At 42.7% G+C, this 27,472-nt stretch overlaps 1 protein-coding gene and 1 non-coding gene across 3 annotated transcripts; one reads left to right on the forward strand and one right to left on the reverse strand.

The window, feature by feature from the left end:
• Nucleotides 1–4,475: 4,475 nt before the first annotated feature.
• LOC134573541 (calpain-1 catalytic subunit-like) lies at nt 4,476–25,720 on the reverse strand. Of its 2 annotated transcripts, none has more exons than XM_063433319.1 (15): nt 25,660–25,720; nt 24,555–24,678; nt 24,312–24,381; nt 23,443–23,567; nt 22,840–22,973; nt 20,742–20,913; nt 20,509–20,592; nt 20,309–20,394; nt 19,839–19,913; nt 19,442–19,581; nt 17,505–17,704; nt 14,512–14,526; nt 13,541–13,744; nt 12,206–12,247; nt 4,476–4,747 (listed from the first exon to the last, which is right to left on the reverse strand). In XM_063433319.1, exons 1-14 carry the CDS (start codon nt 25,689–25,691, stop codon nt 12,233–12,235), a joined length of 1,476 nt encoding a protein of 491 aa, XP_063289389.1. In that variant the 5' UTR covers nt 25,692–25,720; the 3' UTR covers nt 4,476–4,747; nt 12,206–12,232. The 2 variants fall into 2 exon arrangements, with proteins under 2 accessions (XP_063289389.1, XP_063289390.1); XM_063433320.1 differs by having other exon boundaries at nt 4,731–4,757.
• Nucleotides 12,799–12,885, forward strand: TRNASTOP-UCA (transfer RNA opal suppressor (anticodon UCA)). Its single transcript has one exon. It is a non-coding gene; the product is annotated as a tRNA-Sec (tRNA).
• Nucleotides 25,721–27,472: the final 1,752 nt, after the last annotated feature.

Below are 27,472 nucleotides of genomic sequence, written 5' to 3' on the forward strand. Positions count from 1 at the left end.
AAGGTGAGTGTTGAGGTAGCCTATGTGCACTTGTTAGGATAAAGTATGCAGAGGCGTGACTGAGGGTACAGACAAGACACATGCAATCTTATTTTTAGCAAAGCCATGCAATTAGGTTCATGCTGAGAGGAAACAGGCCTATTGAAACAGGTGTCCAAAATAGGTTCCTAAAACAGGCTTATATAAAGAAATTTCTAATAAAAGAAAGCAAAATATATGATACGCTATATTTGACAACGATGCCTTATTATAAAACATGCTAGGCTATAAAGGTATAAAACATTGCTTTGTTGAGGAGGAGATCGTTCACTTTAGCCCGGACCGGCTGGCAAACTATACTGTGTAAGTAAGCGTAGTTCAGGCAACAACATTATGGTGATATAGGCAGTATGAAATTTAAAGAAAAAACATAAGGAAAAAAGGCAATCATATGGGAAAAATATAAGAAAATACCACTGGTGGTAAGGAACTGGAGAGCGTATATGGCTCTAGTCCGTGTGGCTGACTGGTTGCAGATACAGTTCAGCCTATGCCTGACGTGTAGTTTCCCGATAGCCAGGGAGAATGACTTCTGCTTTCAGGCTGCGGAGTGGGTTGCAAAGTAAGTCCATTCCCTGGGGTCGACAGTTCCCGCTTGCTTGGTGTCTGCCACTGGTATGTGGTATGTTGCTTTATGTGCCACCATGTCGGGGCCGTCTTCGTTGCCGTTGTCTGCCTCTTCATCAGGTGATTCCGACCACTTGTGGGTGAGTTCTCGCTGTTATGTTGGTGGGAGGTCGGGCCGATGTGCGTCCGCCTGTGTACTTGCCGGTTCCCTTGGGCCTTTGGCGTGGTCCTGTAGCCATGTTCCGGTAGAGTGCTGGGCCTTAGGGTCTGTTCGGTGGTGTTACTGTTCTGTGAGAGGGGGCTGGTGTGTGCGCCCGGTTCGTGATCCCGCCATGCCGGCCTTTGGGCGGCCTAGTGGCTGCCTGGAAGGCCAGAGCTGGGTGTTCGTAGTGACGTCTGCGGGTGGTTGGTCTTAGCCACGAGGCCACTAATTGTGTAGCCCGCTGGTAGGTCACCCCCCTGTCCACCAATGTTATGTAGAATTTCAGGCACAGCTGGTCTAGGGCCATCAGAGGGTGGAGTGTGGCACGGCTGACCGCTGACTTTTTTCCGTGTCTTAGCTGGGCGACCATTTTGGCTGGGCCTCAGGTGCCTCGTGCGTTTGCAAGTTATGTGGTCTGGGTATCTTGCTCACCGTTTAGGTATGCTTGGGTCGTATGTGTTGTGTCCGTTGCTTGGTGGTACCGGGATATCCCTCACCGGCCAGGGGGGGTAAACGGGGTCTGGAGGGTTGCAGCGTTTTCCCGCTGAGCTGTTGGCGCAGAGGTCGGCCGCCACTCCCGCGCCTGCATAGGTTGGTAGGCCGCAATCCTGTACCTGCCCCAGGTCGCTTCTCCCCACTACTCTGCTGCTTCGTTGTGGAAGGTTTGGTGTGGTAGTTTTGGGGGAATGTCGCTTGTTAGCCGGGTTTCGCACGGAGCTCTGGTTGAGTGCGACCAGTCTGCTCGCCAGTCAGGCCCTGCCCCCGGTTTAGAATTTTAATGCAATGAAAAATGCATTAAATAGTTTAAAAGTTGCATTGATTCCAGTGCAAATCAAGGGTCTTGCACCCCCGTCCTCATGTCACACTGTGTCACTAACTTCCTTTCCTTGGTTATACCAAATGCTTATCATAGAGAAGCATTTGATTGGACAGTTCAACTAGCACAGAGCGCTTGGACACACTCTGATCCAGTAAGGAGAGGGAGTGGGGGCAGACAGAAGGAGGGATCAGTAATCAAAAACCATTAAACTAGAGGAGTAAATTAAAGCAGGGAATGAGAAGAGATGAATGTTCTGCCTGCAAGGGGGAAGCTATTCATGTGCATTGCCAGCATTCAGTTGCGCACTGACAACAGGCAAATGTTTTGCACAAAATTAAGATTTTTCAAAGCCACCCGTGCCTGGCGTGCAACTAACTCGTGGCACACAAGTACAAATATCTCTGGATGCGCAGCATTTAAAGCAGAAACGGTACACTTACAGACTGTGAAAGCAGAAGTGGTTATGGTAGTTGGAGTAACCTTTAAAAATGTTCTTTGTAGGCAATAAATAAAATAAATATCATTTTTGACAGAGTAAAAAGCTTTTTATTTAAAAAATAAAATAAATAAACTTTGGAGAACACCCCGATGAAATGTTCTATATACTATGCATGCATATTGGGATCTCCACTATAACTCAGAATATATTATTTAATATATTATTTAATTGGCCACTGGATGGCAGTATGTGCCAGTATAGGGGCACAGATTTGTAAGTGTATGTGATCTTTTGGTTAAATTCCCAAATTATTTAAAGTCATCGATTACTATAAAGTTAAGTCTAATATTTAGAGAAGCAGCACCTCTAACGTAAAAAAAACTAAACAAAAAAAAGCCTTTATTTTGTATTTATTGCATTTATCTTATACTGGGGACAGGTGGGGGGGGGGGGGGGGGGGAATTCTGATTACCTTGTGTTTCCTGTGGAATCCCTACAGAGACATACCTAACAACACAGAAATTAAACAGGTGTCAGGATCGGGACAGGGATCCAACACGCAGAGTACAAACAGTAGCCAGATACGTATACCGGACCTTAGAATGGCCGGACTAACGTAAGTAGTACAGTATAGAATGGTCAAAGACAAGCCGAGGTCGAGGGTAACAGAAGACAGGTAAGCGAGAGACAAGCCGAATCAAGGGTAACAGAGATAAGCAGAGTAAGGTAAACAAGCCGGGTCAAAACCAAAAGGGATAATAGAATACACAAGCACTGAGTGACTAGAACAAGCTAGAACCACGACAGGGCAATGAGCTAATGAAAGAAGCTCTGTTAAATACCCTGTTCAGAGCAGTAACCACGCCTCCGAGGCGTCCTGATTGGTCCTGCAGCAATTGACTGACAGGTCGTTCCGGGGGAGTGTCCTGATGACTACTTCCTGCCTAGATGCTGTAAAAGGCAGTCACTCCCTCGCGGCCGGCCTAGCATGACCGGATAGACCGCGGGGAAGGGAGCCATCAGACCGTCTGGATGGAGGAACAGCTAAGTCTCTACCTCTTTCGGAGGTAGAGACCACAGGTACCCTGACAACAGGACAGGTCTGTAACCATGGAAACAATGTTCCAGTGACTCCCATAGAGACTACGGCACAGGTCACATACTTGACTGTCAACGGGTTTGCCATCTAACTAACTAGAGCTGAGCTCCCTGGATAGAGAGCATGAAAGCACTTTCCTATGAGCAGAAATTAGCTCCAATCAACTCATGCAACCTCTGTCTCTTTAACTGCCCGTGAATGTGGCTCTCTGAGCATCATAGGAGCTATAGTATGGCTCGCACTAATGGGAGGCCTAGTCCAGCTGAGCATTATGGGAGCAGCAGTCTGTCTGTTCAGATTGAAAGCCATAGTCTGGCTTACTATTATAGTCTGGCATAGTATTATGTGAACCATTGTCTAATTGAACACCATGTTATCTGTACATTGGATGAGCAACATGGGAGCTGTAGTCTGGCTGAGCATACATTTTGAACCTTACAGAGCACTAATGGATCTTGCCATATGTTTAAGATACTTAGTAAGCAATATCTCTAATGCAGGAGGAGTATTTACGCACCTCTCCGGTAGCCGGGGGAGGGGGGTGGGCAGGCAAAGATGAGTTTAACTTACCCAAACCTGTCCCTTGCTGGTGCCTCCATCTTCCTCTAACAGGTCACCTTCTGCATGCTGGAGAGTACAGCATTGAGAACGCAGGATCCTCCATAGACACAGCCAATTCCCAGCAGCCGTCACTGATGACAGCTAAGGAGATTGACACTTCTAGCTTCACTCATTGTCTAGAAGTGTCTAATTTAGGAAATACTGAGACAAAGTAGTCCCAGTTAATATGAGTATTTCATAAAGATTTTATATTTATGAAATACTAATTTTGTGGATAGCTCTTGCCATAAGGGGGTACAGATGTCCTGCTCTATCTGCTGGTCCATAAGGGAACACTCACAATGTTACATCTACTGTGCCATTGTTCAGAGACAGAGTTAGATCTTTGGGCCCTAGGTAGGTTATTATAGCCTCCCATCAATTTTTCAGATAGAGATGGTAAATGGGGCCAGCAAATTCATGGTTAAAGAGTCCATGTCTAACCTCTGTACCCTAGGTGGCTGCCCAAAGACACCTTATTGTTAATCCTGTTCTGCCATTGTTACCCAAAACATTGCCACCCATTCCAACAATTCATGCGAACATTCTGACGAGAGTTTGTGATGGTATGAATTGTCATGATAATTCCTGGCCATACATCCAATCATGCCATTCTGGGGAAAGTGCCAAGCTGGATGTTAACACATTCTATAACAATGATGTGGGCGAAGGGCAGACTTCAAGCAGAGCGCAGGAGAATGCAGCCGATTTTATTAAAATAGATAACAATAAACTCCTCTTGTTTTGAGACAATTTATGCAGCTACACAGTGCGTCTAATTGTCAGCCTCTATGAAGTTGGAAGAATGAAGCAGATGTAGGATAAAAACTAGGATTTTAATCATCCTTTGCGAAGGAAGTGAAGGCGCATAATATATTGAGTCATACAGGGTATGGGATGCAGGGTCCTCAGATTGCGAAGCTCCAGCTGTGAATGTCTCTTGGTTTACGTATTTCAATTCGTATTTCTGGGAAGAAAGATCTAAAGAAAGCTCATGGAGAGAAAGACAGGGAGATAAGGTTGGGAGATGACGTGAATGACAGCCAATTACCTAAATTCTTTTATATATATATTCCTAAAGCATATTTATAGCAATTGCAATTCTTACACATTCTATTATTTGCAAACAAGCCGAAACTGAAAACCCTTTAGAAACACCGCAGAGAGTTCCCGAATTAAGATAATTATCCTTTATACAGTGACCTGTGATGAACTGACCAATGAGTAGCAATTAACATCCATTACAGCCTGGTGGAGTTTACCTGTCTGTTGATTTACGTTTACAATGCTGAGATTTACTAGAATTCTGAGAATCGTGGGATTAAGCTTTGGCCTCAGCATTAAAGGGACACTCCACTGGCCAAACCAAAATAAATAGATTAAAATAATTAAATAGTAAAAATAACTGTTTTGTAGATATTCCTTAAATAAGAACATGCATGCATTATGCATTTTTTCATTGGGGTATATCTTAAAACAGCTTGCAAAAAGATCCCCAGGGAATATGAGAACTCTGAGAATGGGCAAAAGCTTAGAGGAACTCAGTAGCTTGCCCTTCTGTTAGCCCTCGTTTAGATCTCAAAACTGTCTTTCATCACGTTTGCCATTACAAAGAGTACCGACACTATTTGCACATCAGACTGATCCCACCCATAAGGACATTCCAGAACCGAAATGCCAAAGCTATTTCTGCACGAGAGATACAGCATCCCGGACAATAATTCCGGTCTTCTTCAGTCTTATATCAAATCAGTGCTCTTCACCCCTCTACCCAACAGTCCAGGATTTAGGAATTACCCAGGTGTGTCTAAGATGTTTAAATAAAAAACTAAAAACACCCTGGACTGTAAGGTATGTTTTTCTTTCTTTTTCCAAACACCTTAGACACACCCAGGAAATCCCTAAATCCTGGACTGTTAGGTGTGCCTTGAGGAGAGTTTTGCGGAGCACTGATGCAAATGATATAGGTTCTCTTTGTAATGGCAAAACTGAGCAAAAACATTTGAGACATGAACGGGGATTTAAGGAATGGAAAGCTACTGAGTTTCTCTAAGCTTTTGCCTGTTCTCTGGGTTTTCATATTCTCTTTTAGTTGACTTGCAAAAGCTGTAGATCGCTTGTCTGCAGTCTTTGCAAGCCCTCCCCTTCTAACCCCGCCCAGGCTTTCTGAGGATGTCCAATCACAGACATCTCATTGCAGCTCAATGAAAAGTCTTTGAAAGGCAGGTGCTCTGAGAAATTGGTTCAATTCAAGGTTGAATTCAAACAGGATTACTTAATAACGTGAGAATTCAAAGTGAATTTAAAATTGAAGGCCAGAGTAGGTGAGTGAAAAGCATAGCTGAATTTTTCCAGTTCGCCTTTTTTGACCTTAAATCAAATTTCACCTCGGATTCTCACTTTGTGAATAACTCTGTTAGTTCATTTCAGATATTAAAGGGACTCTCCAGTGCCAGGAAAACAAACCATTTTCCTGGCTCTGCAGGTCCCCTCTCCCTCCCAACCCCCATCCCAAGTTGCTGAAGGGGTTAAAACCTCTTCAGTGACTTACCTGTATCCAGCGCCGATGTCCCTTGGCGCTGGTTCAGGGCCCGCCCACGCTCCTCCCCCGCCGACATCATCCGGTGGGGGAGACCTATTGCGCATGCGCGGCCGCCGGCAGGGGAGACCTATTGCGCATGCGCGGCCTCCGGCGGGGGAAACCTAATGCGCATGCGCGGCAATGCCACGCACGCGCATTAGACCTCCCCATAGGAAAGCATTGAACAATGCTTTCAATGCTTTCCTATGGGGATTTTAGCAACGCTGGAGGTCTTCACATAGCGTGAGGACATCCAGCGACGTTATAGCACACTTTTCATGTGCTATAAACCCGGAAGTGCCCTCTAGTGGCTGTCTAGTAGACAGCCACTAGAGGAGGAGTTAACCCTGCAAGGTAATTATTGCAGTTTATAAAAAACTGCAATAATTACACTTGCAGGGTTAAGGGTAGTGGAAGTTGGCACCCAAACCACTCCAATGGGCAGAAGTGGTCTGGGTGCCTGAGTGTCCCTTTAACATAACATAGTCATACTGCAAATACAGCAGACTTGGAGATTGTGTTCCATCTTGTTTGTTTTGCATCAATGAGACAAATTGATCTGGGTGCCTATAATGTCCCCTAAAGGCCAAAGTAGCTTACGTTAAAAGCATAGCTGATATACCAAATGTTTCCAACTTGGTTATTTTGATCTTAAAGTTAACATTCACATAGGTTTATTTACTTCATTATTTAATGAATAAGGGGTGTTATTGTCACATTTAAAGGGACACTATAGTCACCTGAACAACTTTAGCTTAATGAAGCAGTTTTGGTGTATAGAACATGCCCCTTCAGCCTCACTGCTCAATCCTCTGCCATTTAGGAGTTAAATCCCTTTGTTTATGAACCCTAGTCACACCTCCCTGCATGTGACTTGCACAGCCTTCCTAGAACTCTTCCTGTAAAGAGAGCCCTATTTAGATTCTGTTTAATTAAGATTTTCTTATCCCCTGCTATGTTAATAGCTTGCTAGACCCTGCAAGAGCCTCCTGTATGTGATTAAAGTTCAATTTAGAGATTGAGATACAATTATTTAAGGTAAATTACATCTGTTTGAAAGTGAAACCAGTTATTTTTTTCATGCAGGCTCTGTCAATCATAGCCAGAGGAGGTGTGGCTAGGGCTGCATAAGCAGAAACAAAGTGATTTAACTCCTAAATGACAGTGAATTGAGCAGTGAAATTGCAGGGGAATGATCTATACACTAAAACTGCTTTATTTAGCTAAAGTAATTTAGGTGACTATAGTGTTTCTTAAAAAAAAAAAAAAAGCTTATCTTTATTCTAAGTATATTATAAATGTATCTTTCTTTATCATGTGGCAATTGGATGGGATATATTGGTGATGGGGTGCCCATCCAGCTGTTAGACTACAATTCCCACAATTCTCTGCCAGAATAACCACGCCTAGATATCAGTGCTATAAAGAGAAACATACTAACATGTTTTATTATTAACCTTTTTACCTAAAAAACTCAGTTTCCAAAACCAGAAAATACAGCAATGTCTACTAACGTTTGAAATAAACAGAGAGGGACACTTTAATTTCCGGGGTGTGGGTGGGGGTCCAGGGGCAGAGCAGTTTTAAGAAATGTTAGGTTACATCTAGTAACAATTTATGGATGCGATTTAGTACAAATACAATGTATCCTATTTACACAGACTGATTTCTAAACACATTTATTCTATATGTGAGTAACACCAACAAAATGGAGCTCCTAGAAAAGAGGGACATTGGGAAAGAAAAGAAGGACAGAGGGATTTGGACTCAAAATAGGGACTAAAAAAACTCCCTGACCTAAACCTCTAGAGGGCAGCCTGCAAACATGGACGAGATCCTGCGGCTATTACAGCCGAGTTTATATAATGAACTGGAAATTGATGAGAATTAACATACTGTATGCCAAAATAGATTATCTACAAAAAAACTAATTTGGAGAATGTTTTTATGTTATTGTTTATAAAGTGCCAACAGATTCTGCAGCGCTGTACAATGGGTGGACTGATGGACACGTAGTTGTAACCAGACAAGTTGGACGCACAGGGATTGAGGCCCTGCTCAGTGAGTTTACATGCTAGAGGGAGTGGGGTATAGTGACACAGTAACAGAGGGGTTGAGGCCCTGCTCAGTGAGTTTACATGTTAGAGGGAGTGGGGTAAAGTGACACAGTAACAGAGGGGTTGAGGTCCTGCTCAGTGAGCTTACATGTTAGAGGGAGTGGGGTAAAGTGACACAGTAACAGAGGGATTGAGGTCCTGCTCAGTGAGCTTACATGTTAGAGGGAGTGGGGTAAAGTGACACAGTAACAGAGGGATTGAGGCCCTGCTCAGTGAGTTTACATGTTAGAGGGAGTGGGGTAAAGTGACACAGTAACAGAGGGGTTGAGGTCCTGCTCAGTGAGCTTACATGTTAGAGGGAGTGGGGTATAGTGACACAGTAACAGAGGGATTGGGAGCCCTGCTCAATGAGTTTACATGTTAGAGGGAGTGGGGTAGAGTGACACAGTAACAGAGGGGTTGAGGGCCTGCTCAGTGAGCTTACATGTTAGAGGGAGTGGGGTATAGTGACACAGTAACAGAGGGATTGAGGGCCCTGCTCAGTGAGTTTACATGTTAGAGGGAGTGGTGTATAGTGACACAGTAACAGAGGGATTGAGGCCCTGCTCAGTGAGTTTACATGCTAGAGGGAGTGGGGTATAGTGACAGTAACAGAGGGATTGAGGGCCTGCTCAGTGAGTTTACATGTTAGAGAGAGTGGGGTATAGTGACACAGTAACAGAGTGATTGAGGCCCTGCTCAGTGAGCCTACATGTTAGAGGGAGTGGGGTATAGTGACACAGTAACAGAGGGATTGAGGGCCTGCTCAATGAGTTTACATGTTAGAGGGAGTGGGGTATAGTGACACATTAACAGAGGGATTGAGGGCCCTGCTCAGTGAGGTTACATGTTAGAGGGAGTGGGGTATAGTGACACAGTAACAGAGGGATTGAGGCCCTGCTCAGTGAATTTACATGTTAGAGGGAGGGGGTATAGTGACACAGTAACAGAGGGATTGAAGCCCTGCTCAGTGAGTTTACATGTTAGAGGGAGTTGGGTATAGTGACACAGTAACAGAGGGATTGAGGGCCTGCTCAGTGAGTTTACATGTTAGAGGGAGTGGAGTATAGTGACATAGTAACAGAGGGATTGGGGGCCCTGCTCAATGACCTTACATGCTAGAGGGAGTGGGGTATAGTGACACAGTAACAGAGGGATTCAGGGCTCTTATCAGTGAGCTTACATGTTAGAGGGAGTGGTGTATAGCAGTGTTCCCCAACCCCCCGGGCCGCGGACCGGTACCGGTCCGTGGATCAAACGGTACCGGGCCGCCCAGGGGTGTGGGGTGTGCGAGCCTGCCGGCTCATGCAGGGCTGGCATTGCCCAAGTGCCAGCCCTGCAATGTGCCTGCGGACCGGAGGGGAGATCAGAGATCTCCCTCCCCGGTCTGCAGGCACATTGCTGACAGCCGGCAGGGGAGGGAGTGAGAGAGGACCCGGGAGCTCTTACCTGCAGCTCCTCCGGGTCCTCCTCTCGCGAGATTTGGAGCGTTGCCGCGGTAACCACGGCAATGCTCCAAATCTCGCGAGAGTGAACTCTAGCCCTGTAACTGGGCTAGAGTTCACCTCCCACCAGGGAATCCCCACCGGACCACCAGGGACTAAGAAATGTCCCCCCTCCTCCCAGTAAAGGTAAGAAGGGAGGGGGGACATGAATATCTTAATTTTAATTAAATAAATTTAAAAAAAGCCTCCTTACCCCCCATACACACACTGCCCCATAAACACACTACACACACTGCCCCCACACACACACTACACACATTGCCCCATAAACACACTACACACACTGCCCCATACACACTACAAACACTGCCCCATGCACACACTACACACTGTCCCATACACACACTACACACATTGCCCCACAAACACTGCCCCCATGCACACACTGCCCCACAAACACTGCCCCCATGCACACACTGCCCCACAAACACTGCCCCCATGCACACACTGCCCCACAAACACTGCCCCCATGCACACACTACACACACTGCCCCACAAACACTGCCCCTATGCACACACTACACACACTGCCCCACAAACACTACACACATTGCCCCACAAACACTGCCCCATACACACTACACACATTGCCCCACAAACACTGCCCCCATGCACACACTGCCCCCCAAACACTGCCCCCATGCACACACTGCCCCACAAACACTGCCCCCATGCACACACTACACACACTGCCCCACAAACACTGCCCCCATGCACACACTACACACACTGCCCCACAAACACTACACACATTGCCCCACAAACACTGCCCCATACACACTACACACATTGCCCCACAAACACTGCCCCCATGCACACACTGCCCCACAAACACTGCCCCCATGCACACACTACACACACTGCCCCACAAACACTGCCCCCATACACACACTGCCCCACAAACATTGCCCCATACACACACTGCACACACTGCCCCACAAACATTTCCCCCATACACACACTACACACACTGCCCCACAAACACTGCCCCCCACACACACACTGCAACTCTCACACACACTGCCACCCTCACATACACACTGCACCGCTCACACACACATACACACAATTTTGAGTCTATGTCTTTATGTGACTGTGTTTGTGATTTTCTGACTATGTATGTGTCTGCGTGTTTTTTTTAATATATGTGACTGTTTGGTTTTTTTTTGTATTATTAAATCAAAACAAGCGGGCCACGGAAAAATTATCAAACGTTTACCGGTCCGCGGCGATAGAAAGGTTGGGGAGCACTGGTGTATAGTGACACAGTAACAGAGGGATTGAGGGCCCTGCTCAGTGAGTTTACATGCTAGAGGGAGTGGGGTATAGTGACCTGGGCCGGCGCTCCCTATAGGCCAACTGATCAAGAGGGGGCGCGGGCAGTAGCTCTAATGCTAGTCCCTCTATGAGAGACTAATTCTATATTGTGTGCTGCAGGTCATGCCACCAGGCGCTAGTGAACACTTACATAGATGCAGACTAGCGCCCGGTGGCATCAACCTCCACACGCAACTACCACAGAGAGCCGCCCCCCCACCCATTGAAAAAGCCGGGGCAGCGCAAGGGCGCATTGCTCGATCGCTCCCGCCCCTTGCCTGTACTCAGGGTCAAGTGGGAGGGAGAATAGCGGAGGTGGAGCTGAGAGCAAGGCAGCAACGCGCAATGAGGAAGCCTGGGAGCCAATATGAAATTAAGGTAAGAGGGGCACTTCATAGTGTGTGTTGTAAAGAATATGTGTCTGCCTGCTTCAGGTGGTATTTGTCTACTAGGGACAGTGTGTGATTGTGTGTGTGTGTGTGTGTGTGTGTGTGTGTCTGCTAGGGACAGTGTGTGTGTGTGTGTGTGTGTCAGTCAACACAAGTAATTATATGTCTGCTTGAGTCAGTATGTGTGTGTCACTCTGCATGAGTCAGTGAATGTGTGTGTGCATTGGCCACGAATTGTGATTGTGTGGACCACTGAGTGTGAATGAGTGTGTGCGTGAGGGTGTGTATGTATGCATCAGTGATTGCATTTGGGCAGAAATAACTATTTTATAAAAAAAAAAAAACTATATTCCAAATACTATAGTGTATCTGTCCCTACTTAGATTGAAATCCTCACCACTCCCCCCCACCATAAAATTATTTTTATCTTTAACCTGATTATTTTTTTTAGTGTGTCCCTGTTTAATGAATGACCCCCAATGACCGTCACTGGTTGCTACCTAGAACGCTCTTTGCATCGCGTGATAGAATGTATTAACAGATCCTCTCACCTTTGCACTGCTGGTAGTTTGCTGAGATTACTTACAGTCTTCCTGAAAGAAAACATGCAGAGAAAAATGGCAATCAACGCTAGTGTTTAAAGCAGAGCAATGCATTAATTAAAGTGATCTTGTGTCGTGCAAAGGTGGATTTAACGTTTAAGGACAAAATAGGCAAACTGGAATCATAGTTAACTTGGGGAATTCACTTGGTATTCCTGCGAGGACACACACTTTAATAAATAACTTTGTCTATCTTACTGTAACCATGCTAGATAGGAAACAATAACTGCGGCTCGTACGTTTCGTTTTATAATCTATCCACGTGCCTAATGAAGGCCTATTGATCTTATTAAACCTTGTAGATACCAGCATGCACTGGGTGTATTTGCATTTCAGCCTTTGAATTATTGAGAGATATTGCTTGTTTATTGGCAGGCTGCTACTCATTAACTAAGGTAAAACATATTTATATTTTTATATTACTGGAAGAATACAATAATGTTATATAAAGAGAAAGTTTATTTTATTAGATAAATCTGCCTTAACTGTAATAAGGGCTAGTACTGGAGCTTTATATACAGCTTAGAATAGACCAGTTATTTGCCTGGATGATCCTCAGTGGTCTGGGGTGCAGGCTTCAAACCTGTAGCTGTTTAACGACAGAGTGGTTCAATTCCACCTTCCAGGCGTTCACATATAAACTTGTATTCCTAATGTTAAATTGTACCCCTGACTACCAACATTAAAAGGGCCATAAATTATTTTTAACATGTCAGCAATGGGGAGACCCAACATGCATGGCCATGCACATCATGCTGCCCCCAGAGGAAAGCATTGAATCAATGCCTTCCTATAGGGGTTTCAAACACACTGAACACCCCCCAACCAAAGCATGAGGATATCCAGCATCATGGAAGTACCCCCAGTGAGGCAGACCTCTTCAGCTAATTGAAGTGGTCTAGGTACAGTGTCTCTGTCAGTTTAAGCCTACAATTGTAATTACTGCAGTTATTGAGAAACTGCAATTACTATCCAGGGTTAACTCTACCTCTAGTGGCTGTCTATATTCACATTCGGTCCCCCGACTTCAGACAACATTGGAGAAGGAGGACATCGGCGCTGACTTCAGGTAAGAGACAAAAGGATTCTGCACTGCAGAGGGGAATACCACGAGCAATGGGGGCACTACAGGGAGCAATTTTGCATTCCTAGCCTGTAGTTTCCATTTAACATTGCAGTTTAAACACTGCACCCAGACCACCTCAATGAGATGAAGTGGTCTGGGTGCCTAAAGTGTCCCTTTAAAGCAACAGTATTTAGAATGTATAGACTGGGAAGTCTTACCTTCATACAGCCCATTTTTTCACAGTAAACTCTGATTAGAAAAGTTCCCTCCTCATTGGGATTGTGTGTAGAAGGCACGATGACATATTCTCCTGAGTTCATGAGAGTGCGTAACACCACTCCCCGGCTATTCTGAGGATCCCCAGTGTCACAAACTGGACGACTCCGCGTGAAAAACCCACGGTCCAGCCGAGGACGCAAAGACTAGAACAATGACAGCAAAATGTTATTACGTATTTATGAGCTCAGTCTGTGTCTCTCTGGGAGTCCAATGGGGTGAAGGATAAACTCTCAAGGTATTACAAAGGCACACTATAAGCCACCAAATAATCTTTAGCTTAATGAAGCAGTGTTGGTGTATAGATCATGCTCCTGCAGTCTCACTGCTCATTACTCTGCCACTTAACAGTCAAATCACTTTTGCCTCTGTCTATGGTACCTAAAGGCCACAGTAGGTATTTTCATGGCATTAGACGTGGGCAGGAATCCTCTTTTCTAAGAGTTGGACAGTAGTTCTTCTCTGCATTACCTGTGCATAGAGAGAAGACAGGAGGAAACATGGAAAGAGACCTGAGTCTGTTCAGGAAGAAACATGGAAAGAGACCTGAGTCTGTAGTGTTGGTCAGGACCTTGACAAATCTTTCCATGTTCACATATATATAGCTAGAGCACAGGACCTTTTATGTCCATTAATTAATTAATGATAAAGAAACAGGTTTTTTCAAGCTCCTCTTGTAAGACAGGAGTCCCATTGTATCCGAAGCAGAATACACTATGTAGGATCCTTAAACTGTGGAGTAGCAGCCTTAGTGCTAGATATACCGTCCTAAAGTGTTATCCTGTTAACCTTAGTGTCATACTGAAATATACCCCCCTGCGTGTGGGTCCTGCCTGGTGGAATACAGAATCCCACGTATCTGTGTTACTGTCAATACATTGTCTTCCATAGAGGTATTCTGGGTAATACTCACAAGGCTCTCTGGTACCTATAAAAAATTAAACATAATTTATTGCTAGAAACAGAAAGTAATAAGGAAATCCATAAACTTCACAATAAAAAGGATACAACATTTTCAGTAATATATCAATATATACAGTTGCAAGAAAAAGTATGTGAACCCTTTGGAATGATATGGATTTCTGCACAAATTGGTCATAAAATGTGATCTGATCATCATCTAAGTCACAACAATAGACAATCACAGTCTGCTTAAACTAATAACACACAAAGAAGAAAAGTGGGGTAATGAGAGTGAAACAGAAAAGTCACATCAAACAAAACCCAGTGGAGCGCTAATTTATAAACTCACCCTTTGCAAAAAGGGGTATGTCAAACGGGAATATCTAGAGGGAAAAATATAAAGTGGGAACAATAGTGCAGTATATCTGAACTGGATGTACTTTAAACAGAGCTGTATATGTAACAAACTCACATGGTTTAGAGCCAAGCAAAGATAGGCTCAGGTCATAAGCGCAGGGGTATTTCAAAGCAAACACCAGACTTCTTCAGTAGTTGAATGATGGTCCTCAGAGAAAGGGAGAGAAAAGGGAACAATGGACCAAAGTCCTAGTGTATTACCCTCACCCAATATATCAGAAAATCAAATACAGGTACTTGCTCACCTTTAAGAGAGCCAATGCAAACTGGGCTCTCAGTGTGATGGATATAGTGCCTTTAAGAGGGCACTGCTCTTCTTTATAAAGCAGGAGAATAGATGCAGGACGTAGGCTCATATAGACAGTAAAAAATGTATTTAAGTAAAACACTTACATAAAGTAAAAGATCTTTTACTTTATGTAAGTGTTTTACTTAAATAAATTTTTTACTGTCTATATGAGCCTACGTCCTGCATCTATTCTCCTGCTTTATAAAGAAGAGCAGTGCCCTCTTAAAGGCACTATATCCATCACACTGAGAGCCCAGTTTGCATTGGCTCTCTTAAAGGCGAGCAAGTACCTGTATTTGATTTTCTGATATATTGGGTGAGGGTAATACACTAGGACTTTGGTCCATTGTTCCCTTTTCTCTCCCTTTCTCTGAGGACCATCATTCAACTACTGAAGAAGTCTGGTATTTGCTTTGAAATACCCCTGCGCTTATGACCTGAGCCTATCTTTGCTTGGCTCTAAACCATGTGAGTTTGTTACATATACAGCTCTGTTTAAAGTACATCCAGTTCAGATATACTGCACTATTGTTCCCACTTTATATTTTTCCCTCTAGATATTCCCGTTTGACATACCCCTTTTTGCAAAGGGTGAGTTTATAAATTAGCGCTCCACTGGGTTTTGTTTGATGTGACTTTTCTGTTTCACTCTCATTACCCCACTTTTCTTCGCATGCTATTGTGTTAAGGTTTGGAGGTACCTACACGTGTGTGAGCTGCTTAGTGGAACTCGGTTCTTCACTACACTATATTTAAAGCGCCTAAAAGCACGGTTTATTTGCTACTACTTTAATAACACACAAAGAATGAAATGTTGCCATGTTTTTATTGAACACACCGTGTAAACATTCACAGTGCAGGTGGAAAAAGTATGTGAACCCTTGGATTTAATAGCTGGTTGAACCTCATTTGGCAGCAATAACTTCAACCAAACATTTCCTGTAGTTGCAGATCAGACGTGCACAACGGTCAGGAGTAATTCTTGACCATTCCACTTTACAGAACTGTTTCAGTTCAGCAATATTCTTGGGATGTCTTGTGTGGATCGCTTTCTTGAGGTCATGCCACAGCATCTCAATCGGGTTGAGGTCAGGACTCTGACTGGGCCACTTCAAAAGGCGTATTGTCTTCTGTTTAAGCCATTCTGTTGTTGATTTACTTCTATGCTTTGGGTCATTGTCCTGTTGCAACACCCATCTTCTGTTGAGCTTCAGCTGGTAGACAGATGGCCTTAAGTTCTCCTGCAAAATGTCTTGATGAACTTGGGAATTTATTTTTCCTTCGATGATAGCGATCCGTCCAGGCCCTGACGCAGCAAAGCAGCCCCAAACCATGATGCCCCCACCAACATACTTCACAGTTGGGATGAGGTTTTGATGTTGGTGTGCTGTGCCTCTTTTTCGCCACACATAGTGTTGTGTGTTTCTTCCAAGCAACTCAACTTTGGTTTCATCTGTCCACAGAATTGCCAGTACTGCTGTGGAATATCCAGGTGCTCTTGTGCAAACTGTAAACATGCAGCAATGTTTTGTTTGGACAGCAGTGGCTTCCTCTGTGGTTTCCTCCCATGAAATCCATTCTTGTTTAGTGTTTTACGTATTGTTAGCATTTGCCAGTGACTTTAGTAAATCTTTAGCTGACACTCTAGGATTCTTATTCACTTCATTGAGCAGTCTTCGCTGTGCTCTTGCAGTCATCTTTACAGGACGGCCGCTCCTAGGGAGAGTAGCAGCAGTGCTGAACTTTCTCCATTTATAGACAATTTGTCTTACCGTGGACTGATGAACATCAAGGCTTTTGGAGATACTTTTATAACCCTTTCCAGCTTTATGCAAGTCAACAATTCTTACTCGTAGGTCTTCTGAGAGCTCTTTTGTGCGAGGCATCATTCACATCAGGCAATGCTTCTTGTGAAAAGCAAACCCAGAACTGGTGTGTGTTTTTGATAGGGCAGGGCAGCTGTAACCAACACCTCCAATCTCATCTCATTGATTGGACTCCAGTTGGCTGGCATCTCACTCCAATTAGATCTTGGAGATGTCATTAGTCTAAGGGTTCACATACTTTTTCCACCTGCACTGTGAATGTTTACATGATTTGTTCAATAAAAACATGGCAACATTTCATTCTTTGTGTGTTATTAGTTTAAGCAGACTGTGATTGTCTATTGTTGGGACTTAGATGATGATCAGATCACATTTTATGACCAATTTGTGCAGAAATCCATATCATTCCATAGGGTTCACATACTTTTTCTTGCAGCTGTAAATGATAACTTACAAAACATAGAAACTTGCCTTGTACAGGTGACATGCTATGTGAAGCCTATCTCTCCTAGGGTCAGTCTGAAGCAGTTGTAGAAGGATTTGACGACCCTTTATCCCATCCTCTTCTTGGGCAGTGTAAGTCTCCTCCCCCTGCGCTGGGTCCACCTTCTGGTCAGGGCTGGAAACTTCGTCAATGTGCAGCCGGAACTGTGGATTGTTGAAGAAGGATTCTGACCAATAGAGAAGTTGGGATAAGTGGAACTTTATACCATAAATTGCCATATTGAAGGGCGCATGAACGCAAATTAAACCAACATTGTCACTTTGCAGGTTTTGTTTTTAAATGAATCGTTTTTTTAGTCCCATTGTTTCTCTGTTTTATTTTTAGTGTATTTTCTCTTTGTACCCTATTTAGTTATATATTAGATAAAGAAAAGACTACTTTTTCTGATGTTGTTGGTGTGATCTTTGGAAATGTCACGGTCTACAACCGTCACCTCATAACAATTTATTAATATAAGAATCCTTCCATCAAGTTGTAAAAGGAAATAGATTTTTTTTATAGGAAGTATATGTAGAAAACTAATCCCTGCCTTTAGTATATGACGGGATCCTTCAGCCATATACATGCACCTTTAGTCGGACAGTGCTTGAAAACCAACAGTTAGTCTCTATGGTCTTCCCTGCTTCACTCCCTGCACCTAGTGTTTGAAATCCAACAGTTAGTCTCTATGGTCTTCCCTGCTTCACTCCCAGCACCTAATGTTTGAAATCCAACAGTTAGTCTCTATGGTCTTCCCTGTTTCACTCCCTGCACCTAGTGTTTGAAATCCAACAGTTAGTCTCTATGGTCTTCCCTGTTTCACTCCCTGCACCTAGTGTTTGAAATCCAACAGTTAGTCTCTATGGTCTTCCCTGCTTCACTCCCTGCACCTAGTGTTTGAAATCCAACAGTTAGTCTCTATGGTCTTCCCTGCTTCACTCCCTGCACCTAGTGTTTGAAATCCAACAGTTAGTCTCTATGGTCTTCCCTGCTTCACTCCCAGCACCTAGTGTTTGAAATCCAAAAGTTAGTCTCTATGGTCTTCCCTGTTTCACTCCCTGCACCCAGTGTTTGAAATCCAACAGTTAGTCTCTATGGTCTTCCCTGCTTCACTCCCTGCACCTAGTGTTTGAAATCCAACAGTTAGTCTCTATGGTCTTCCCTGCTTCACTCCCTGCACCTAGTGTTTGAAATCCAACAGTTAGTCTCTATGGTCTTCCCTGCTTCACTCCCAGCACCTAGTGTTTGAAATCCAACAGTTAGCCTCTATGGTCTTCCCTGCTTCACTCCCAGCACCTAATGTTTGAAATCCAACAGTTAGTCTCTATGGTCTTCTCTGCTTCACTCCCTGCACCTAGTGTTTGAAATCCAACAGGTGGTCTCTATGGTCTTCCCTGCTTCACTACCAGCACAGAAACATGGAAGGCCATAGAGACTAACTGTGAGACAATTTCCGTTACTATGCTAATTTACCAAATCTATCAGTCAAAATAAATCCACAGAAGGGCAAAATGGCGGGGCCTATGTTTTGAAATCTGGGTCAAAAAAGAAGAGAAAATAAATTAAGGCAAGTTATGGGGGAAAGTATAATCATTATAAAATAAGGGCATATTGACAGGATAAAAAAAAAAAAAAACAAAAACAACCAACATGGCAAGGCCGCTTTAAATCTGTTAAGAATAAACTGTAAGCTTGTTTGAGCAGGGTCCTCATCAATCTATTCTTCCTGTAACCTTTTGTAATGGTCTCCTTTATTATTACATTTCCCCTATATAATAAAGTAAAGCGCAGCGGAATGCGTTGACGCTACATAAATACCAATAATAATAATAATAATAACACATACATTATACAAGGCACCCTCAGTCTGTGGTCATAAAGTCATCATGTTAATGTATTTTTTTTGTACAAGAGGTATACTCACTGAGTCTTCGACCTCCTCCTGCACTGACCCCACTCTCCCAGCGTCCACTCAGATTAGTGACACTCCAACAAGAAGAATCTAAATTGATTCTGCAGAGGACGAGGAGGGTAAAGATATTGCAGAAGTCCTTGCACAGCATCCTGTGTGTGACATGCAGAACATTATACAGAGAACATATGGAAGTCACACATGAAGAAAATGTTGAGTATGTTTCTGAGTGGTTGAAAGAATACTCTAGGTATTGATGATCTAAGTATTACACGCACTGTGATAGATTAATACAGGGTCTAGGTGCAGTGTCCCTGTCAGTTTAACCCTACAGACAGAAAGGATGCTAATGACATGAATGCATAGGTCATGGTCTGTGCTAAGACAATATGTAAAGTTCAAATATTACCAAAACTCCCCGTCTTCCTTCTGTACGTTTAACTCTTTCCTCTCTTTCTCTGACACAGTTTCCCAATCCAAAGAACTGAAAACAAAAAATATATTAAGAGTAAGGAATTTTGATCCATCGGAAAACATTCTCACTTATTGAGACAGCATTCTTGCTCAAAGGGAGAACAGTCTCATTCATTGGTAAAGCAGCCTCACTCATTGGGAGAGTAGTCTCCGTTAGTGGAGAACAGGGTCACTAATTTGGTGAATACTCTCAGTGGGAGAGCAGTCTCACGAGTTCTATCTTGTTTAGGGAAAGCCTCATTCAATAGGTAAACGCTCCACCCATCATAGAACAACGTTAGAACTTGGTACCGTTGATTATTATCTAAAGTCATCCCTCTTGGATGGTTCACTCGGACATATCTGCCATATAAGAGAATATCATTGCTAGTTCCAGAATAGTCAGTCACTCTCTATCATTCGTACCGATCACTCCAAGCTCCTTTGTACTCAGTAAAACCCCATGGATTTCTCAGGTGTAGAAGAAGGACCTCTCCCAACCTGGACTGCACCTGGGGAATGAGAAAGAATGAATGGGGCAAGAAGGAAGAAGAAGGGATGGCAATGTAGAAATACATATTTGTTTTTTAGAGATGAGAGAGAAGGGGCAGGAAGTGTTCACTCACTTTCTTGGCTCCAATCACTGAGTATGCATGTCCCAATACTAAACCTTTGTCATTAATTCTTCCAATGTCGTTGGGCTCTGATACCTGTAAATACAGATTATATGCAGCATGTCTATGCAGGGTTAGTGCAGAGTGCTGTGTCAGTATGTCAGAATTTAGTGTTTGTAGTTAGACAGCTTTGAGCGATTGGCACAAAGTAATAAATATGTATGTGTGATTAGATGATACATCACCTCTATATAGCAACCCATTAGAGCCTTGTCTCCTTCTGATTGGTTGACCAGCTCCCAGATTTCCTCGACACTTTGCCTGGTCACATTGACACTTTCGGCTACACCCCCAGTAAAATCCTCCAGCGCCTCTGGAATAGCTCCCCCTTGAAGTGCCGAATATCCCCCGCACACCCTGTGTATGGAGACACCATATTAATACTGTACTTTTGAATACTCTCCACTTGAAAATGGTTCACTAGGAGTTACAGTAGAAAAGTGGCTCCTAGCCCACAGGTTACCCCCATAGGTGTGTCTAAGGAAGGGCTTGGTGGTTGAAGCCCCAGATTGGGGCTCTTTAGTCCTGGATATCCACAGATGGCGAATATTACAGTTTTGTTTTTTTAATTTTACATCAGGCAGCTGCTTATTAAGACAGCCACCTATTATAAAAAGAATGATTAGTAGTAAACTGCTCTGGCAGGGAGTTGGTGATGTGCCCCAGGTGATTGTCCGGAAGGGGTGCTGGGGAATAGAACTTTACTACACAGCCCTCTATTTGTTAGGAAGCATGGCATTGAATACCTGACTGCACAGCATGTGCTTGTATCCTGCTATGCTCTCACAGAGATCCATAATAAGCATGCTGTTTATGGGTTTAAAGGAGGGACATGACATAGAAAGGGAGGGGGGAGATGATATCTCCTGACATGTCTCTGTCTCTCTCTGTGGCGAAACCGACCTCGCCGCGTGTCCTTGGAGGGGGCTGCTTGCCCGCCTCTTGCCTTTAGACTATGGCCCCTGTTCTTTTTCCCTGTAGAAAGGCTGGTTTGTGCCTTTCTGCAGACTGTTAAAGCCATGCTACCCCAGATAGCTATGCCATGAAGCCCAGCTATATACTGAAAGACTGTGGCTCCATGGCGATTGAACTGTATGTATGTGATCTGAGCGCCATCCGGTAATAATGTGCGCTCAGATCTAAGCTATCTGGGGATAGGTAGAATGTCTGTATTTTATGTAATAAATGTAACCTTGTGTATTTTATTGTATTTTTATGTATTTTATTGTCCTTTGTCTGCCATGTGGCTAATGGAGTTTTGCCTCTGTCCTTGGAGATAATTGGATTACTTCTTAATTGTCTCCAGGATAGAAGACTCTGTGGAACTGGTTTTGGGCAGAAAAGCCATGCTTCATTTGGTCACAAAGGACTTCGATCTATCTTTTGAACCAATGGACCAATTTGGATGATTTTGACATAAGTTTGTATTTGGAGTATGCTGCTTATGAAAATGTATGTTTTATGAAGTTATAAATATCGTGTAAAAACTGTATTCCTCTGCCTGTGATGATGAGATTACCCATTGTGTTCAGTAATCATATCACAGGCAGAGGGGAGGATTTTGTGTGGGAGTGTCTGTGTGTATTGTACGGATTGATTGGTTGTTGTGTAATACCCTGTGGGCTGTACTGTGGTTGTGGATTGGGAATAAAAGAGACTGTATGTGCCAGGACAGTCAGATTCTGCTTAACCCTCAAAACGAAGTGTCGTCTCGTTATTGGGGGAGTGTAACCCTTTCATGTGGTTTTCCTGTTCGGCTGCTTCCTGTGTTCGTGTGTTTCCTATTCGGGGGTTGGTGACTTCGTGCAGTTTGCAGTTCAGGAGATTGGGGATTGCAGTAGCTGCTTGTCTATCTGGAAGGGGATTATCGCCTAAACGTTTTTTAACCTTTGGGGAGCAAAACGGTCTGTTACACTCTCCATCTCTCTTTCTGTGTGATAGTCTTCGGGTATTCCTTTGGGCTCAAGCCACAGGTGTATATGGAACCTAACAACACCCCTGGTTGTTATCTAAAATGCTGCTTTCTTATGGTTCCTTTTGGCTGAAATAGATGCAGGCTCTATGCAACTGCTCACAAAAAACAATCTCTGTAATGAAAATGCCTTCCATAGTGCAATGCAGGCTCCAAAGGCAGTTAGTAAAATGTTGTTTTCTTTTTTAAATGAAAAAAGTTAAATGCTTAAAACCACAGTTTTTCCAATACAAGTTGTTTGTCATTTAACATGGACATTTAATGGCTTAATAGATGTTGTGTGTCTGTGGATTACTGGTTTGTTGTCTCACTTTGCGTAGGCTTTCTCCAGAAGTGTGCTCCACATCTCCCCCCGAGTGTCACTTTTGGTGTACAGAAGTCGACCTCCTTTTGTTGGAAGTTTGTCATCCACAACAACATCGACCCACTCACCAAATCTCCACAACTACAGAGACAAGATGAGAACATTTATCCACCAAATAATGAAATGTGTTGGGTTTACAAAATGTATAAACAAAAAGCCAAGGCTGACAAAAAAATAAATACATCTCTTATTCATCAGATTTCTTCGCCCAACAATGTTAAATCCATCAAAAATGTATACTGGTCAATATATCCCCCCCTTCTATACGCACTAGGAAAACTACATGTTCAATCAGAGCACACAATCTACACCAACAATCAGTGTGTTTTTAAAATTGTTCTTTTTCCAGTTCCCAACTTTTCATAACCCTGTATGAATTATTACAAGAACAGAGATAAAGTATAAAATATTAAAGGATTTACGTCGTATATCTAATATTAGATGGAAGGTTCGCAGGGTACGGAATTGGGGAGACTTTGTTGAAGAACCAGATGCTGTCTCCTCCACACAATGTGGCTTTATTATACTGCCAAACCTGGAATGCCCTTACTTTAAAGTGGAAGATACCGCAGTAGCCTCCACTGGGGCAGAAAGTCTGATCCTCAGGGACCACGCGAGACAGTAGGGCTGGATGGAGCGTGAGTGACGATATGGCGGCGAGCAGCCAGCAGTCACCTAGGGGAAGGGAGATATCACATGAAGAGAGTTGATTTTTTTTGTGGTATTCAAAGATACTCTTCCCACCCCCAGGATTACAGTATTGTTAAATAATTTTGGAATATTATGGAGATAATATTAAGTTTTGAAAAAGACTCTGAGGAAGAGTTACATTTGCCACTTGCAGAGAAGTTGGGCTATGTTCGCAAATGGAGCAATAACTCTGGAAACTAATGGGAAAAGCAGGAGCAATACGTGGTTTCCATAGTGATTGCTTCACTCTTAGACATTTATTCCATTCTTGTATGCAGAGACTTTTTAAATCTCCCAAAGAACCTCTCAAAGTCAACAACTGAGAATATTTGTTGTTTCAGAAAAAAAGAGAAAAAGTCAAAACTGAAAGTTATTGACAGTCTTTAGAGAATCCCCCAAAATGGCAATCAATTAATTTATCAATCAATCAATACACTTTTCTATAATTAGATGCAGACCATACGATTGTAGAGTGGTTCGAGCAGAGACATTTTCACCTTTTGGTTCTGTCAACAATGTTTTATTTATTAAAAGCTGTAAAGCTCCCCAGAACATATTGGCGCTATGTATATGATATTATTAGTATTATTATTAATGTATTATTTATTTAGCGCCATCAGATTCCGTAGCGCTGTACAATGGGATATCACCTGAATAAATGTAATTTTGCATATCACGCTAACATGTTTAATAGCAGTTGTACAATTTGCTTAGTATTTTAGCAGTTACCTAGTTCCCCCTGACATATATCGGTGGACCTTGCTCCACTATCGATAAATTTCGGGTTTTGGCAGAGCTCCTGCAGAAATAAAAAGACATGATTGAACTCTGACATTTTGCCCATTAAGTAGCTCATCCCTTGTTCTTTAATCAGTGCTTCCATTGACATCTAACCATGCCAGTTTACTTTTCTATCTTTAACAAATTGTATTGCACTGGCTAAATCCACAGCATTCTGCTTCCAGTACTCACAGGTGGTCGTTTCCATTTAACGTCCGGGTCAGCGTTTATATAAGAGAATTCAGGATCCGTGAACAGTTGTCCCTTCTCCGGGCAAGAGGCACGGAGTGACTGGTAGCACTGCCCAGCAAACATCCTGGAGAGATACATTTCATAGGACAGCAAGCACACAGGTATGAAAAGTACAGTTATGAGTCTGGATGTTTTTTGCATTGCATTTCATTGTTCCATTGCAGAGCCCTGTCTTGTTGTACAGTTTGTGTCAAATAGTGGAATATTATTCACTGACCAGTCCTGTGCCCACCTCAACTCCCTCTAACTCTTCCTTTCAAACCCACTAAGAGACTTTAGCTGCCACGAATAAAATAAATAACTGAGATCTTTAGCATTCTCTCAAAATTAAGCGTGTTGGCAACTATATGATTAAAGTAAGTATTTATGGAATTCTTTACAAAAAAAAAAATTGGGACTAAATGATATGATTTAGGACGTTTGGAACTAGTTTTGCAATCTGATTTTGAGAAATTTTAGTCAGAATAGAAGCAGTAAGTATAATTCTCTGGGTACCAATCAATGTACCGCACTGCAGAATTTGTTGCCGCTTTATAAATATTAATAACATTGATTTTTAACATTTTTTTTTTCATTTTCTGTTTTTTTTTTCTAAGCAAAATGAGTCTTCTCGGAGCAACAATGTTCTACTACTGCATGCAACTACAGCATCTCATATGCTTTGAGTAATACTTGTTTAGTTCTAAATAACATATGTGTTGCGGTGCAACTGACAGACAGACATATAGATCGACAGACAGACATATAGGTGACTTGTCTGTCTGTCTTAATGTAAACACTGTGATTGATTACACTGATTGCCACTGTGTATAGCACTGTGTAAGTGTATATGAATCACAGGTGGATGCTGGTACAGTGTGACAGGGATTAAATATTATTTTTATTTTTAAACCATTTACAATTTGTAGTACAACGTATTTCCCAACAGGCGATTATGAGATGAGGTGTAGAAGGAGCCAGATTAAGAAGATATCAGTCATATAATTTTGAGATAAATAGATATTTTCCTTAGAAGACAGAGAGACAGATATAGATTTGCACATACCTTTCTGTATGAGTGTCCGTTTCCCAGTACATAGAATATAATATGCATATATATCTATATACATACTTACTAATATAAATATGTTTTACTGTTTATACATGCTCTGCCCTTATGTATTCAAGGATCAAGTGTTACGGATGTGGAGGGGTAAGGCCAGTCCCTAGGGTGCCACCCAAAATAGGGATTTATTTACAGTGAGTCAAGAGGACTTGCGAGCTGGCGAGAAATGTGAGCCAAAATAATCTTTCTGGTAAAATCCGTCCACTGTTCACGACTCACTGTTTATCGAATCAATCCAACGTATTATTACCTATTTATGTGAGATGGGTAAAAACAAACTGCGACAGTTGCAGATATTTCTATTGTTTTGAGATAGATGTAGGGATTTATTTCTGAACTTAGACTTGGAAGAACTGAAAAGTGAGGGGTACGTTGCAATATATTGTTTGATAATTACCAGCACAGCAACGACTGTAGATGAGCCATAGTCATAGTAATCATGTTAGCCTAACAATCTTAATGCATCACCCTCGAGACTGGAACTAAACCTGGTTTTGACCAAAGACTTTGTAGTTCACTTTGGTTAGTGCCCACTCAGGTCTCATCCACGTTGTAACTCAGTTTTTCTCCATTTTCAGCTGCCTTCGAGTTTCTTTGGTTTCTTTGTGTATAAATAGCAGCGTGCTAAGAGTAAGTCAAACCAGTAATCCATATGAGGGGACGTTCCTCATTGAACCTAGATCTCTCATGTAGAAGCGATCTGCTCGCATTTTGGTTCTGGATGTCAATTGTGACTGGGATCAGTGTGATATACATATTGACTAGGTTCCCTGTGAAACCTTAGATGGGACTAACTTATGACTGTCATAATTTCTCTTTGTCTCCAGAGTCACTCATCATGCTAACATCTTTCCTTACTGTCTGATTACACCCATTCTGGAAAACGTCTTCTAGTCGACATTCTTAATAGAGCCCAAGGTCATTTTTTTCAAGAAAAAATTATTTTTATATACTTTTTCACATAGTTTAGGAGGCTGAAAAGACACATACGTCTATGAAGTCCAGCCTTTGCACATCTGTTTTTGCTGTTGATTCAAAAGAAGGTAAAAAAACGAATGATGTTTTATGTTCAAAATGTCCGACACCACACTTGTCTGTCGATTGTTTTTCATGACGGCCTGCGAGCCGAAACTTCATTTTATCCTACAACCAACAAATAAAGAGATTTACAAAAAAAAAAAAAGAAGGTAAAAAACCCAGTTTGAAGCACTTCCAATTTTGCAACAAACATGGGGGGGGGGGGGGGGGAGAATCCTTGTTGACCCCAGAATAGCAGTCAGATATCTCCTTGGATCAAGAAGCTATTACCCTACTAATTAAAAATGAAATCTCTGAATATTATGTTTTAGCAACTATTCATTGAATTGCTGTTTATGCGTCTGTGTAGACTCTGATAAAACCACCTCTTCAGGCAGAGAATTCAACATTCTTATAGTTCATTCTGTAAAAAAAACAACTTTCAATTTGACATCGACTTAATCTCCTTTCTTCTAAATGTGTGTTCTATGTATAGTCCTGTTTGTGAATAGATTCCCAGACAGATTCGTACTGGCCCCGAATATATTTGTACAATACCATCACATCCCTTCTGAGGTGCCATTTTTCGAAAATAAAGAGATTTAAATTTGTTAACATTTCTTCATAAGTAAAATCTTCCATTCGGTTTATGAATTTTGGAGCCCACCTCTGCACTTTTTAGAACTGGTACCAAAAATTGCACAGCATATTCAAGGTGTGGTCTTGTCTTCAAAGA

Source organism: Pelobates fuscus, chromosome 9, assembly GCF_036172605.1.
Source record: "Pelobates fuscus isolate aPelFus1 chromosome 9, aPelFus1.pri, whole genome shotgun sequence".
Taxonomy (NCBI): domain Eukaryota; kingdom Metazoa; phylum Chordata; class Amphibia; order Anura; family Pelobatidae; genus Pelobates; species Pelobates fuscus.

What these genes read in the sequence shown, in the direction of transcription:
- LOC134573541 (XM_063433319.1), bottom strand. Translation starts at nt 25,691, where the DNA reads ATGTACTGGGAAACGGACACTCATACAGAAAG. An exon ending in ACGGACACTCATACAGAAAG is followed by an intron (nt 24,679 to 25,659) that starts GTATGTGCAAAT and finishes GTATCTCTCCAG; the next exon opens with GATGTTTGCTGGGCAGTGCT. An exon ending in AAGGAAGACGGGGAGTTTTG is followed by an intron (nt 19,582 to 19,838) that starts GTAATATTTGAA and finishes TGTCACACACAG; the next exon opens with GATGCTGTGCAAGGACTTCT.